Raw genomic sequence first — 16,125 nt, 5'->3', positions numbered from 1 at the left:
ATCATATTCCACCCATTTGGAATCAAAAGCTTCTTTGAACAGCTTTTAGTGCACAGACTGCTTACTCACATTTTGTAACAATACCCTCCACACAGACAATACAGCTGAGAAACTGGGATGTCAATGTCCGAGGTGTCACATGTTTAGATCCAAAGCTGCCTTCTAACCCAATATAAAAATCTTCATATTGCTTCGAATATGTAGCATCCACAGAAGCCACAAAATCTTTCAAGGCACGCTGGAAAGCCAGCAACTCCTCAAAGGCACTGTTCAACAAACTGCAGGAAAGATGAAAAAGAATTTTAATAGTCCTTCAGAAAAAGACAATATCGTAACAGGAAAACAATTCTCATTAAAACAACCCTATCAAGAATTAACAATGTTGTTAATTCCCAGTGTTCATTTCAAAATGAAGATTGCATCGCTAATCTTTAAGTATGCTAATCACCTTTAAATTTTCCCATACTGCATTTACCTAGAACTATCACCCTAAGTCATAGTTAAAGATCAGGAATTAGGCCCTCACCTCCTCAATGACAAGCATCAGAAAGTCTAGCCATAAAAATACAAATTTTACAAAGTTAGAAAGTTTACAAAGATTATAACATGTGCCTTATTGTATAACAAAAGGAATGTATAGATTAATGCAAAGATGGATTAACATATAACAACAATATTACAATTGTTGACAACATTCCAAGAATAAAAATAAAGAGTTATGGATGCTCTTTTAATGCCCCTTATTATTCTATCCACATGAGTGAAATTGGGGAATTAGAAAAGTCTGGTTACAGCAACTGCCCAAATTTATTTGTATTCAAAAACCTCCGAGTTGGCCTTGTTAGTACATGGACTGAAGATTTCCAGAAAATTCTCTGGCAGTATTTTACATACTGAGAAACCAAAAAAGTCCTAGAAGGTGACTAGTCCTTAGGAGTCAAATTCACCACAACACCAACTTCACCATTTTATTTTGCCGTCAGAGAAGCAGATTAAATTTCCCAATTCGTTAACATAATCCAAATGATCTAGTTTTGACATTTAAATATTTCACAGTGAATGTATTACGGACTATTTTTCTGCCCTCTTATTTGTAAAAGCTAAAATCTCCAGGAGATTCTTTAAATCAAAATTTCATTTCTCCAAGTCCCTGACTAAAAATTTAACATTACAAATAAGACCTGAAAAGAATGTTGGTCCTTACCTAAACATCTCTTTTTGGTAGATGAGAGGGAGCGGAGACTCCTGGGATATTCTCACAGCCTGATTTGTCCAGAAGATTGAGGGAAATCTCTTTTAACCTCTTTTTTTCCCTGTGGTTCCCAGTTCCTCGAAGCCGCATGAGTGGAAGCATACTGTCAAACAAAAACAGACAACGGACAGGGGTCAACCTCCCCCCAGCCCCTCACCCGGACTGACTACCAACTATGTCTTAATAGGGGCAGGATGTCACCCCTCCCTCTTGTCTACCGAAAAGAGACCTTCAGGTAAGGACTAACGTTCTTTTTCCGGTAGACTCGAGGGAGGGGCGACTCCTGGGAAGTATCCAAGCTCAGTCCCTGGGAGGGAAACCAAGACTCGAAGGAAGGGGCTATCGCTACCTGTTGTAGGACCCTACGCCCGAATGACGCCTCAGCCGATGCAAAGGCATTCAGCCGGTAGTGGCGGATAAACGGAGTTGGGGAGGCCCAAGTGGCCGCCCGGCAAATTTCTTCGAATGAAGCCCTCGTGGTCCACACTGCTGTAGTAGCTGCACTCCGTGTGGAGTGGGCCGTGATCCCTGAGGGGGGAGGCCAGCCCGAAGACTCGTAGGCAGTGGATATTGCCTGTTATAACCACCTGCCAATGGTGGCCGAGGAAACCCTGGCACCCAAGGAGCCCGGTTGGAAATGAAGAGGGCCTCAGATCTACGGAAGGAAGCTGTGCGTCAGACATAAATGTGCAAGGCGCGCCGCACGTCCAGCCTGTGCCAAAGTCGCTCCCTCTCATGGGAGGGAATCGGGCAAAAATTGGATAGGATGACCTCCTGCGCTCAATGGAAGGGCGAATTGACCTTAGGGAGAAAGGTAGGATCCAACCTCAGAACTACTGTATCCTGGTGGAACTGGCAGAGGTCGTCATTAGATGACAGGCCCCTAACTCGGAGATGCGTCTGGTCGAGGTCACGGCGACCAGGAACGCCACCTTGAGAAATAGAAACCTAAGGTGAACTGTGAGCAAGGGCTCAAAGGGAGTCCCCGTCAGGGCCCTAAGTACAAGAGGCAGGTCCCAGGTTGGGAACCTATGAACAGGGGGAGGCCGCAAATTAGCAGCCTCCCTTAGGAACCTCCTGATAAAGGGGTGTTGAGGCAGACGAGCGACCTTCTCCCGGTAGGATCGAGGCCAGGGCCGCTACCTGCCGCCGTAGGGTGTTATGGGAGAGCCCCCCCATCCAGGCCTTTTTGTAGGAAATCCAGAATTTGAGCGACTGAGATCTCCGTCAGACAAATGCTGATTGGGCTGCACCACTTAACAAACGCAGCCCACGTGAAGTTGTATATTCGAGTGATGGAGGGGCGCTTGACGCCTCGATAGTTGCTATTACTCGGGAGGACAAGTTGGCACTTTTCAGGAGGCCTTGCTCAAGCACCAGGCGGTCAAGTGGAGCCACTGGGGCTACAGGTACATTAAGATCCCCTGGCATAGGGAAAGCTCCTCCCGGGGAATCCTCCACGGGGGAGAGATGGAGAGCTGGACGAGGTCCGCAAACCAAGGCTGTCTGGGCCAGTAAAAGGCGATCAGAATGATGTCTGCCTTCTCTACCACTACCTTCCTCAGCGTCCCCGGGATCAGAGGGAGAGGGGGGAAAGCATATAACAGGTCCAGAGACCATCTGCTCCAGAAAGCGTCCGTCCCTTCTGCGGCCCGGGCTGGAAAATGGGTGAAGAATCTCGGGAGCTGGGCGTTCAACGGGGTCACAAACAAGTCCACCGACGGATCGCCGAACCGCTGGCAAATCTTCTGGAAGAGGTCTGGTAGAAGCTGCCACTCTCCGTGGTCTTTAGTTGCGCAGCTCAACCAATCGGCATGGTGGTTGGCCGTGCCCGAAATGTGCTCTGACACCACTGACGCCAGATGTCTCTCTGCCCAGGAGCCGGGTTTCAGTGCCTCCAGCCAAAGCGTTCTGGAGTGAGTCCCACCTTGGTGGTTTATGTGGGCCTTTGTGGCCACATTGTCTGTCAACAGAAGAATGTGACTGCCCTCTATCATGTCTCTGAACTGGTGGAGAGCCAGTCTGGTGGCCTTCAGCTCCAGCCAGTTTATATTGTTGCGAAGGTCCGAACGGGTCCAACGGCCCTGCACCATGTGAGAGTCCATGAGTGCTCCCCAACCAAACAGGTTTGCCTCTGTAGTGATGGTCACTAGATCAGGCTCCTAGAACTCCGATCCGCATTGAAGGGCCAGGGACAGCCCCCACCGCAGAGATAGCCACACATCCACTGGCAGGTGGATGAGGTGCGGGGAGTTGCTCAGGCGCTTTCGCTGGAACAGGATGAGGGCCCATTGCAGAGTCCGTGAATGAAGCCGTGCCCAGGGGACAATAACTATGCACGATACCATCTTGCCCAACAGACAGGGCAAGGTCAGGATGGAAACTAACCGCCTTGCGCGAACCTGTCTTGCCAGGGCCTGGAGGTCGACCAGCTAGTCTGAGGATAGACGAACCATGCCCTCTATGAAATCTATCACCACCCTCAGATGTAAGATCCTTGTTGTGGGCGAGAGGTGGCTTTTGGGAAAGTTGACGGAAAACCCCAGGGTCTGCAGGGTTTGGATGGTTAGCTTTAGGTTTAAAACAGCTCGAGCGTAAGAGGGGGTTTGCATGAGTACGTCATCAAGGTAACATTGAAGTCTCATAGGAACCAAGCGCAGGTGAGCCGCCAATGCCGCCAGGACCTTCATGAATGTGCGCGGGGCCGAGGACAACCCGAAGGGGAGGGCCCTGTATTGGAAGTGGAGCCCGTTGTGGGAGAAGCGAAGGAACCTGCGATGAGCAGGACGGATAGGGATGTGGAGATAGGCTTCTGTCAGGTCCACTGACGCTAGGAAGTCCCCCCACCTGATGCCCTGCAGAATGGATGTGAGGGAGGACATCTTGAAGCACCTGTACACCAGAAAGCGGTTGAGACGCTTGAGGTCTAGTATCACTCTCCAGCCCCCCGAGCTCTTCGGAACAAGAAAAATATTGGAATAGTAACCCCGCCCGTGTTCCCCTCCTGGGACCAGTTCCACTGCCTGGATGTCCAGCAGATGTTGGATGGCTAGGGACATCTGATGACGACGTTGCGGATCCCGGGGTAGCGGAAAGGTTCTGAAAGTCGGGGGCATGGAAAGGAACTCCAGGCGGAGTCCTTTGCGGGTAGTGGACCGAACCCAGGCATCTGAAGTCACGTGATCCCACAGATCCGCAAGCAGTTCCAGGTGGCCTCCTATAGGAATGCTCGGATTGGAGTCATTTTCCTTTGCGGAAGGGGCGGCTGCCACCCCCTCCTCAAAAGGGCCGTCTGGACTGGAACCTGCCTCTGTCCTGGTAGTAGGGCCTCTGATCTATAAGGGGCATATCTCTGTTGTTGATTCTCCGGTTCAGGGGCCCTGAAGGACTGCCTGTGGTACAAGGACGGACGATAATCTGTCTTCTTGGTGTTGGTTGGCAAGACCTTCTTTTTGTCCTTATTCCCTATGAGAAGGGGATCCAAACATTCACCAAAAAGATTGGGTTCAGAGTAGGGCGCAGCCGCCAAGCCCCACTTGGACTTATTGTCCATCTGCCAATTGCGCAACCATAACAGCCACCTAGAAGTCACTGAGGTGGCCAGGGCTCGGGATGGGTACTTTACAGCGTCTAGGGTGGCATCCGCAGAGAACTGCATGGCAGCAATGATCTTTGTAATATCCTGGTGAAGTCTCTCATCCTGGATTGGAATGCAATTCTGCAACTGACGAAGCCACATAACGGCTGACCGGTTGAAATAGGAGGCAGCTGCAGCGAACTTTATTGCCCATGCGGATGCATTGAAGTTTTTACGAAGTCTAAGTTCCGTCCGCTTTTACTCCGGTTTCAACTTATCAGCCAAATCCCTTGTCACTACCAAGGAAGCATTAGCGAGGGAGGCTATAGGAGGGTCGACGTTAGGCAACTGGAGAGCCTGGGAAAAGGCCTTCTCCATATTGTAGAAGTGGCGGTCGTTGCTCCCGTGATTGGGAAAGGTAGAGGGGTGAGCCCACTGATTCTTTATCACCTCTAGAAAAATGGGAAGAGCAGGACCCTCCTCCTTATTGGCCGCTGTATTAGATAACATGACCAAGTTAGGGTCTCTGGGAGGGGGAATGGCAGGATCCCCTGTACCGACTTTAGTGGTCTTCTTTGCCTTGTGCAATAAGGGTTTAAACATGGGGGGAGCAAAGAGATTGGGGAAGGACGGAGGATCTGGGAGAACAGTGTCTTCATCCTCCGAAAACCCCATGTCCTGGCGCAGATCCTCCCCAGCACTGAACCCTCACTAACTACTGAGGGAGAAGGAGGCCTCGCAGACTGGAGTCTAAGATGAGAGGAGCTTCTGGCCTGAGGAGGCCCCTGGGGCCTAGGCTCCCTATAGGATTGCTGGTCCCTCAAGGAAACTTGACAAACTTCAACATTGGGCACTATCTAATAAAATGAAATTCAATGGTAAAGAGTAAGGTTCTACATTTAGGCAACAAAAACGAAATGCACAGGTGCAGTATAGGTAGTTCCTTGCTCAATAGTAGTAACTGTGAGAGGGATCTTGGAGTCGTAGTGGACAACCATTTAAATATGAGCCAGCAGTGTGCAGCTGTTGCCAAAAAAGCACAGTTCTAGGCTGCATCAGCAGAGGGATAGAATCAAGATCACGTGAAGTGTTAATACCACTTTATAATGCCTTCGTAAGGCCACACTTGCATTCAGTTTTGGTCACCACGATGTAGAAAATATGTGGAGACTCTAGAAAGAGTGCAGAGAAGAGCAACAAAGATGATTAGGGGACTGGAGACTAAAACATATGAAGAACGGTGGCAGGAACTGGGTATGTCTAGTTTAATAGAAAGAAGGATTAGGGGAGACATGATAGCAGTGTTCCAATATCTCAGGGGTTGCCTCAAAGAAGAGTGAGTCAAACTATTTTCCAAGGCACCTGAGGGTAGAACAAGAAGCAATGGGTGGAAACTAATCAAGGAGAGAAGCAACTTAGAACTGAGGAGAAACTTCCTGACAGTTAGAACAATTAAACAGTGGAACAGTTTGCCTCCAGAAGTTGTGAATGCCCCAACACTGGAAGTCTTTAAGAAGATGTTGGATAGCCATTTGTCTGAAACGGCATAGGGTTTCCTGCCTAGGCAGGGGGTTGGACTAGAAGACCTCCAAGGTCCCTTCCAACTATGTTATTGCATTGTATTGAAACTGCAGAGGCAACCCCTTTTGAAATAGCAGAGGAAATAAGCCTCTTAATGCGCTTAGGGAGCAATTCCAGATCCTCAAACTCATCCTCAGAGTGTCCTGGATCGGGGTCCTGTGGAGCTAGGGTGCAGGGAGGAAGGAATCTCCTAGATGAACCCTCCAATGGATCCTCAAACACCTCCCTCGAGCCATGGGGTGAGACAGGAGGGGAGGGGGAAATTTCCAGGCCTGATTACCTGCGTGCCCCAACAGGAGAAATAGAAGGGGAAGAAGGACTGAATACCCTGGAGGGAGAAGCTGAATGAGCAGATGCTGGCCTTAACAGAGACCTAGATCTGGAAGGAGAAGAGGGCTTGTTGGCTTGTCGTTCTGCCCTAGCAATTACTTTTTCCAGAGCCTTTTGGCATCTGGTCTCATCCCTCTGGGTAGCTCTGGAGGGCCACTGGGCCACTGTAGGTTTGACCGCTGCTGCCCTGGTTCTGGGCCCTTCCCTCTCCTTGGGCACGTTCTGGGCACACCCCCTGGTCCATTGAAGTGGTCTGCCTGCTCTCCGCCATTGGAGCTACTCACGTGTCCTGAGGGTGCTGCTGCCCAAAGTCACCAGCCTTGCGGGAGGAAGGATTGGGCTGCTGAGGCTAAACTTGCGGGCCTGACACTGGCCACGACAGCAGCCCTTCCCGCAGAGTTGCGAAAGGAAAGCCTGACACCCCCGCAATTCCAGGGATCGGTCAGAGCTCCCGAAGACCACAGGAGAGCGGAGCCAATTTTGCTCTCCCCCCGGCTTGCTGCGAGATGGAGGACCCTGTCCCTGCAAGTGGCAGCTCAGACAATTTGGAATTTAGAATAGCCAATATATATCTAATTAATATAATTTTTTACTCACTCTGGGAACTCATACAGTGCTTGGACCAAAGACTGAGAGGAACTGGGAACCACAGGGAACGAAGGAGGTTAAAAGAGATTTCCCTCAGTTTTCTGGACCAATCAGGCTGTGAGAATATCCCAGGAGTAGCCCCTCCCTTGAGTCTACCAGAAAACATGGTAAAAGCATTCAACAATCTTCATGTGTAAGCAAAATTACCTTGCAAATAGTCATTCCTTCCAATGATGATAACCTTCATGCAATAAAACTGCCATTAAATAACAGAATTTTGTTTTGAGATGACTTATTTTAATCTTAAAGTAGATTACATAAAGTTCATCAGTAATATTGAACAAGAAATATTTAACAAGATCAGGAATATTTAGCAAGGGTTGGGTCAGCCATTGTCTTAGAATCAGAACAAAAGGCACAACTCAGAAAAACATTCTGTAATGCAGGGGTGTCAAACTGGCACTCCGTGGGCCAGATGCATCATGTGCAAGCCACACCAACCGCGGTTTCGCAAAGGCAAAAAAGTCTCAATACATCACATGGCGTGATCAAGTTTGACACCCGTGCTGTGTAGACATTCAATTACACCCTAATTACCAGAAGAGAGAGATAGGTTTTTGTTTTCAGACTGATTATTGAGAACTTTTCTTGTTTGGCTCACAAAGAAAATAATGGTCCAAATACAAAGCATGGTTACCTCCAAAAACTCCTAAATGAGACAGGGACCGGAAGACATACATAAGCTACCTAAGGTTTCTTTTCTGGACAAATTGTGGGGAGCGGGAAGAACAAGTATTTTGCTAACATTCATATTCTTACCGACTGGCTCTTTTCTCATTCTTTCTGCGGAGGTCATTGATATTCACAATCAGACGATGCCCATTGTCATTAATCATGTCCCGGACTTTACTCTGGTAAATTCCCTGATCTTCCTGAAAGGAGTGAAGGTAAGAATAACTGTTTAGACAATATTAATTCATTTATTCTGAAAGTGGCCAAGACGCCTTCCACTTCCTCATGGTTTATTCAATGTTTTCTAAGTGAAGCTGAATTGTGTTTCCTCTCATTATTCTCAGTGATACAAGTTGAACTAGATGGAGAATAACTATCATGATGCTTAAAGTTTTGCACCAAGTTTATTTAGTGAAATTGTATCATGCTCAAATTTATTAAACTAAGTACTTTCTCTTTCTGTAGTCACTTATAATAAGACTATGTACTATTTTGCACCTGTCTACAACTCCTTAAACCACTTTTTCAGCATTCTACAGCAGCTGCATACAACAGCCACACAAACCCTTGGAAAGATGCAGCTGTTATATGGAATGGAAACAGGTGCTATACTTGTATTCCTGCATGTTTCAGAGCACCATGCATCCTCTAGATAAATACTTTTGCTCTTATTCTACAAAGATTAGTCACCCAAAACAAAAGCAAAAAGTAAAATGTGTAGAGCAAACTATCTTTGCATTCACTGGAAGAAAGGTAATGGAATTCAGGGTAGCTACAAAAAAATACAAGGAACATACAGAAGTGAACCTGAAAAGCTATTGACAATAAATGTTCCATGTCACAAAGCTCAGCGGATATGTTTCCAATAAAAGTGCACAATTTTCCCAATTTCACCCAAAAAATAAACACTATTACTAAGCAACTCTTCATATTTTTAAAGGTAGCTTTACAATTCTAAATAAAATGAGGACTCTCTGCTGGTCTGGAACAATAGGTGATAAAGAAAACAGCTATTCCCCACCTGATTCAACTTGTATTTACTGAGGACAATGAGGAGAGAAACAATTCCACTTCCACAAAAGCACGGAATAAGCCATGTGCAGCTGGAAGTTCTCTTGGCCCTTAACCAGGGAAAATTCCTGGGTTCACTTATTCTCTCGCAGAGAAAAGAAGAAACTCTTCATCTAATGCAAAATAAATAAAAAGGACGGTATACAGGTGGTCCTCGACTTACAACAGTTTACTTAGTGACTGTTCAAAGTTACAATGGCACTGAAAAAAGTGACGTATAACCATGTTTCACTTACAATCGTGATTGCATCCCCATGATCATGTGATCAAAATTCAGATGTTTGGCAACTGATTCATATTTATGACTTTTGCAATGTCCCCGGAGTCATGTGAACAGCTTTTGTGTCCTTCTGACAAGCAAAGTCAATGGGGAAGGCAGATTCACTTAACAACCATGTTATTATTTAACAATTGAAATGATTCACTTAACAATTGTGGCAGGAAATGTCATAAAATGGAGCAAAACTCACAAATGTTTCACTTAGCAACAGAAATGTTGGGCTTAGTTGTGGTCGTAAGTCAAGAACTACCTGTATTCTATTCAGTAATCCCTATCCAGATCTTTTTCTCTTTTAAGAGATGGAATTAGTTTTTTCTTTCTAGCTGCTATTATTCTAGGACAGAGGTGTCAAACTCGTGGGGTGGATGTGTCACATGCTGCCCAGTTTAGCGAAAGGGAAAAAAGTTGTGATATATCACCTGATGCCACCATGACGACACAAGTTTGACACCCCTGTTCTAGAGAGTTAGGATCCCACATGAATTTAAATGGCAATTCAAGTTGCTTTGGTCTTAAGGAATTTATAACATTCCTATCCTTTCCTCTTGTGTGTCATATTGTATATGTTGTATATTTTGCATATTGTATATATGTTGTGTATCTTGTGTATCATGTTGTTTCAGGTGAGAGCAGGCACTTTTCAGATGTTTTAGATTTTAACTTCCATTAGTTCTATAATTAGCATGGGGAATAGCAAAGAAGCATGGGCAGTTTTAGCTAAAAACTGACTAGTAAAAACAAGATGTTACAAATTTACAATCAAGTTCAGTCCCTCATGATTTTATTGATAAATTTAAGTGTTAGCCTACATCACAAATATTTGATAGAAGTCCTGAATTCCAAAGGTAAGCCTATATCAAGTTAGCCTCTATTGATTGCTTCCTTCCAAGGGACTGGCCTACCATGGAAGACAACTGATTGAAAGAGGATTAAAACAACGCATTTAAACTATTATTAAGCAGCTAAGGACGATTGTTTCATCCTGTGCAATTTATTTGGGGTTGTGGAATTATACCCCCATATTCTTAATGAAATAGACTGAAACTCATCAGCTTAAGTGCTATTTCTTCCATAGGCTGTAATACAACTTCATCAGAAAAACAGGCTTTACCTCCATTAGAAAATAATCTAACCCCGTTTTAACTCCTCACAAAGTCTGACTTCATTTGGCAGAAAAGTGCTTTTCCAGAATGATTATTGCTCCATTCCTCCCACAAGATCTTGCCAATAAGCATTTTTATCTCTTAGCAGCAAGACTGTCGCCGGGATAAGCACAAGCTCTCCGATTCCTGCTCACCTCATCATCCAAAAAGTCCAGGTAATCTCGCTGAGCTTCTCGCAATTCAGCATCATCCAAAGTGGTTGGCGCGGGCGTTGCCATCTCAGACTCGAGATCAATTCCTCCGTGGGAATTGCTTTTGCTTCCACGCCTAACAGGCAACCTCACTAACGACTCTTCCTTATAACTCTACTTGGCGCGAAAACCTGACCTCTTTTTCCCGCCAAACGGCAACGGCGACGCTGCCGGCTCCCCGCCCCCGACGTTTCATAGTTATTGCATCCGGCGACCAATAACATCCCGCATATTTTACTCCACTGGCCCGAACGTTCCTAAATAATCGCCAATCAATGAAGAGAAGGCTATGAGGGTGAGCTCGACGCCTGTATATTTTGGCGAAATGTATTGTGGGAATTGTAGTATCTAAAGCTCAATTATTCGGGTTTTGGTTTGAATTTTCCATTTATAAACCAAAGTCTCACTTGGAAGGAACTATGGTTTCCCCTCCTAAATTTAAAGTGAAAAAAGCATACGAGAGATATCATATTTTCTTTAGCGAGAGAAAGTTTATTCTTGAATGGTAGAGTCGACCGGAAAAGGGGGAGTGTCTTTGCTTTCCATATGTATAATGGGAAGCGTAGTTTATTTGTACCTTAATTCAACTCGTGTGTGTTTCATGAATTATTATGGTATAATGATAAAAAATACAGTGTTTCAACATTGTAATTCAAACAGGGAAATTACAAAAAAAAACAAGTTTGCACTTTTAATAAGTTTTTATTTTATTTCAGCTTTTCTCAAGGATTTTAAAATCACCTCTGGTGCTCAGTAGTGCTGCAAAATTCATTACAAAATCCGTTATCAAGAGAGGTATTTGCAACTTGTATTGCAGAGTTTTTCATTGTGATTAATTCTTGATCTAAATAGTAGAACTGATCTTCAAAGATTGGATACCCACTAGATATTGGGAATGGAATTTAGAAAATCCAAATTGCTTGCTGCCATCTAGGGGTCGTTTGGATTTTTGAATCCCTTTGTTCAAGATTTCACAATTCTTAACCCAAATTTGTCTTTGAATAAAAGAGAACAAGATGGAGAAAAATAACCTTTATTTCTATGTACTATAGCTAGCTACCTAAGTGAAATCATCAGCAATATTTCAAGTTCTCTAAAATTAGACTCAGTTCCTCTCCAGGGTGGGGGGGAGCATTTCTTCACCCGTTTCTGTTTAAAATTTTAATTTGTATGGGAAAAGGCCAATGGACAGTTCTTTAGAGTCAAACCCACCTGGAGGATGGAGGATATCAGAACTGTTAGATTGGGTAATGGAAAGGCACATAAGGCTAAAGACAACAACAGCTCTTTATTGTAACAGAACAAGTATGTACAATCCAGCGAAGGTTGAGTCTGACATCAGCCCTTTTATAGGGAGCTTTCAGACCCTTCGACCACTGAGATTAAACCTCTGTTCCCGGAACAGAGGACCTTGGTGGAAACCACTATAGTTGAAGCAAGTATCTAACACCCCTCCGCTCTTAGATGGAACAATCCTACTTGTTACGTAGTCACACAGGTAGGCGGGCTTTTGGATAGCTCTGCCAGACCTGCGCAGTTCAGTCAGAGGGTGTTATTTGGACAGGTCGGACGGACCAGTTTGCTCCGCAGCTCTGCTTGGTGGAAACCCTTTCACAGGCCGTGGCTGAAGCTTCTAGAGCCGGTTTGCTCGGAGCTCGCTGCAGGCCTGCAACATAACCAGATAAGTTCCCCGGTATCCTCGGACTTGAGCTCCCTGTGGAAGGAGTGAGTGTTTGCTCCGTTTGGGTAGGGCTTTGGCTAACTCGTGCAGGAGTTACCTCTGGTTGGAGTTGGAGAGGCTGCCACGGAGTTGGTCAACATGCCTTCTCCAATTCCGACCATCCTTTGAGCTCTACTAGATAAGAGCGAAGCCCGGTGATGCCTATCACTGTGGTAGGAATCCACAGAGTTCCCCCGGCATAGTTGTGGGCGTATACGGAGACCCCTATGCTAAAATTCCGAATCTTGCTTGTGGAGTCAGGGGGCGATGAATCAGAATAATTTGGGTGTAGCCTGTCTAAGTGGGACCTTAGCTGGCGACCCATGAGAAGGTCGGAGGGGCTTCTCCCTGTAGTGGCACTGGATGTGATGTGCTGAATTAGCAAATAGTGGTCAACCCATATTTGCCAATCTCCCGGGCCCATCCTAGATAGGGCCTCTTTTGCAGATCTCACCATTCTCTCCACCTGACCATTGGAGGCCGGATGGAATGATGTGACCAGGGGATGTCTGATTCCCTGTGCTGCTAAGAAGGTCTCGAATTGCATGGCCATGAATTGGGGGCCCATTGGCAGAGACCAAGACGTCGGCAGGCTGTGCGTGGAGAAAAGTCTCCGTAGCACCTTGATGACCACTTCTACCATAGTGGAGGTCATCAGGACTACCTCTAGCCATTTTGAGTAGGCGTCCACAACTATGAGGAATGTCTGGCCATGAATTGGGCCAGCAAAATCAATGTGCACCCTAGACCACGGTGCTTGAGGTTGTTCCCACTCCATAGCGGGCAGCTGGTCTGGACTCCTGGCACAGTGCGCAGATAGCCACCCATTCTTCGATCTCCCTGTCCATGTTAGGCCACTACACGTAACTCCTAGCCAAAGATTTCATCCTGACAATTCCAGAATGCCCTATGTGTAAAGTCTCTAATACTGCAATGTGCAGTTTGGGTGGAACAACGACCCAGTCCCCCCACAGTAAACAGCCATTTACAACAGATAACTCATCACATTTGATAAAATACATTTTGAAATCAGACCCAACAGGCCCCTTGGGCCACCCCCTCCACACCCAGTTCAAAATTTGTGTGATGGTGGAGTCTCTTGCAGAGTGGTGAGCAACGTCACTGGACAAGACAGGACCAGTCCCAAGGCAGTCAATGAGAAGGACTGGCGTCTTGGGGGTAGGGTCAGCAAGAAGTTCAAGCAGTGGGCAGCAGCTCAAACAACCTATGACTGTTTTGATGGTTGCGGCATGCCCCAAAATGGAGCCTGGTCGGTGGATGAGGCAGTAGGAGTAGGCAGCTAGGAAGATGGTCCATCTGGTCATCTGCAGTGATAGTGACACTGGAGTGGGTCGGTCCCCAGCCAGTAAGGCCAGAAGTGGTTTATGGTCTGTAATTAGTTCGAAATCATGGCCGTATAGGTACTCGTGGAACCTTTATACTCCGGCCACTGCAGCCAAAGCCTCACAGTCCAGCTGGCTGTAGTTCCGCTCGGCAGCGGACAAGGTGCTGAAGTAAAAGGCTATGGGAGCCTCAGTTCCATTGGGCATGCGGTGGCTGAGGATGGTGCCAATGCCAAATGAAACGTCGCAGGTCAGCATCAACAGCAGGGTCTGGCTGTACTGCACCAGAAAAGTGTCCGCTGACAGAAGTCTTTTTACTGCGGTGAATGCGGCAGCTTCGGCTCTGCCCCAGGACCAGGAGACGGTGTAAGGGCTCAGCAATGGTGGCTTTCTGTTTAAGAAAGACGCTGTAGAAATTAAGGAGCCCGAGGAACGCCTGCAGCTTGGTTTGATTGTGAGGTGTAGGGGCGTCCTGAATTGCTTGAATTTTTTGGGTGGTCGGGTGAATCCCAGAGCCATCAATTAGGTACCCTAAGAATTCAACCCTTGGCACATTAATTTGGCATTTTTCTTTTTTTGAGACAGAGGCCTTTTTCTCGAATTCTAGTCAAAACTGTTCGAACGTTTGAAAAGTCTTGCCTCATTTGAAGCCGATAACAAGATGTCTTCGAAATAGGAAACGACTCCTGGAATCCCCTGCAAAAGCCATTCCATGACACTTTGGAACAGTCCAGGGGCGATACTAACGCCAAATTGCAGGCGGTGACATTTGAATGCACCCCTGTGCGTCACAATGGTTTGAGCCTCTGCCGTAGCGCCATGTAGAAGCAATTGTTATGTGAAATATTTTCCTTCTTTTATTTGCTGAATTAAGTCCGTTTATATTAATTGTGACTATTTTTCTTTCCTCCATGTTTATACTTTATATACAGGATTTATAGCTCTAGTTGATCTGGGTTCTCATTGTTCTCTGAGATTTACTCCACCCACCGTGCCTTCTTCTTTATCAATTCCACCTACAGCACCTTCTATTTTTTCAATCTCAATTATAGGTGCCTCCAATAATTGTACCGATGATTCTTCTTTTCCAGTTTTCTCAGCTGTTTCTCTGAAATGTTCTGTATAAAAAGCTTCTGCCTTCTCAATTGTGTCTATTCTGTATCTTTGTCCTTGCCATACAAATAATAGGCCTTCTGGTATGAGCCATCTATAATTAACACCTTTTTTAATCAGAGCCTTTGTCAAAAATTGATATTCTCTTCTCTCACTCTTCTCGGAATTTGTTTCAGAACTATACCCCTCCTTACCTTTATATTCTAATTTTCTATCTCTCATTTTCTGTAGTATTTGTAATTTAGTTGCTTTCTTAGTAAATCTTCATGGACTTCCCTTAGAAGAGCATTTTTCATTGCATATCTTGTATATACTCGGAATGCTTCATCTATGCTATCCATCATCTTCTCTTGGGATATCTCTAATACACTTATCAAAATTTCAGATATTATTTGTACTAGGTTCTCTCCTCTTTTTTCTTCTATGTTTTGAAATCTTTTAAAAAATCAGATCTATCCATCTCCCACCCTAATATTCCACTACTCTCCCTTTCCACCTCACTCAATCTGCTATCAAACTCAACCTTCTTCTCTTCTTGTTGAGCTTTTTCTTCAATTTTTTGGATTCTGTCCTCGTATTTCATCATCAGGTTTTGTATATCTTCTATTTTTCCTTCCATTTTAGCTACTTTTTGTTCTATGCTTTCAGTTCGTTGCTCTATTGTCTCAATTCTTCTTTCTATACTCTCAGTCTTTTTTACAATGGTATCTAATTTTTCATTCTTACAATCATCTCCTGTTTGTAATTTCGGTATCATTGCATGATTGCATCTAAAGTTACTCCCTTCTCTGTTTCCTGTTGAAGCATCAACTGTATTGATCTTTGTCCTCCTGCAGGTGAGGAGGCAGGGTTGTTGTTGTAGAACCAACAGGTGTTACCTTTCTGATCATCTTCTAAGGTTTTATTTTAGTCCAATTAGTCTAATTAGTATCACAAGGATTTTAGCTATAATTCAGCTTATTGTAGGTAGAATGAAAGGAGAAAAAAGAAAGAAAAGAGAAATAGTGATCTATTACTTGAAAGAGAGAAATGGAAGAGAAAAAGGAGGGAGGGGGAAAGGAAGAAAAAATTAAAATTAAAAAAAATATATTCAATCCAATTTACTCAAATTTTAAAGCAAACCGTCTATTTATGTCCAGTATCTTCAAAGTAAAAGAGAGAGCAAAGGAAAATAAAAAATCAAT

General features: G+C 45.1%; 2 protein-coding genes across 2 annotated transcripts in view; one reads left to right on the top strand and one right to left on the bottom strand.

Moving 5' to 3' along the window:
• The window catches only part of MCM3 (minichromosome maintenance complex component 3), a 37,455-nt gene extending 26,612 nt beyond the window's left edge, over positions 1–10,843 (bottom strand). The window contains exons 1-3 of the mRNA XM_081941218.1: positions 10,709–10,843; positions 8,148–8,260; positions 70–278 (exon numbers count right to left, since the gene is read on the bottom strand). Coding sequence (XP_081797344.1) covers positions 70–278; positions 8,148–8,260; positions 10,709–10,792 — 406 coding nt within the window. The 5' untranslated portion in view covers positions 10,793–10,843. The remainder of the gene's footprint in view (positions 1–69; positions 279–8,147; positions 8,261–10,708) is intronic.
• Positions 10,844–10,969: 126 nt separating this feature from the next.
• The window catches only part of PAQR8 (progestin and adipoQ receptor family member 8), a 47,875-nt gene continuing 42,719 nt past the window's right edge, over positions 10,970–16,125 (top strand). The window contains exon 1 of the mRNA XM_081941241.1: positions 10,970–11,060. The gene's annotated coding sequence lies outside the window, so the exon portion shown is untranslated. The remainder of the gene's footprint in view (positions 11,061–16,125) is intronic.

This window comes from Natrix helvetica, assembly GCF_964273705.1.
Source record: "Natrix helvetica genome assembly, chromosome: 2".
In the NCBI taxonomy this organism is placed as follows: Eukaryota; Metazoa; Chordata; class Lepidosauria; order Squamata; family Natricidae; genus Natrix; species Natrix helvetica.
The sequence above is the reverse complement of the archived record's forward strand: the minus strand, read 5'-3'. Positions and strand labels throughout refer to the sequence as shown.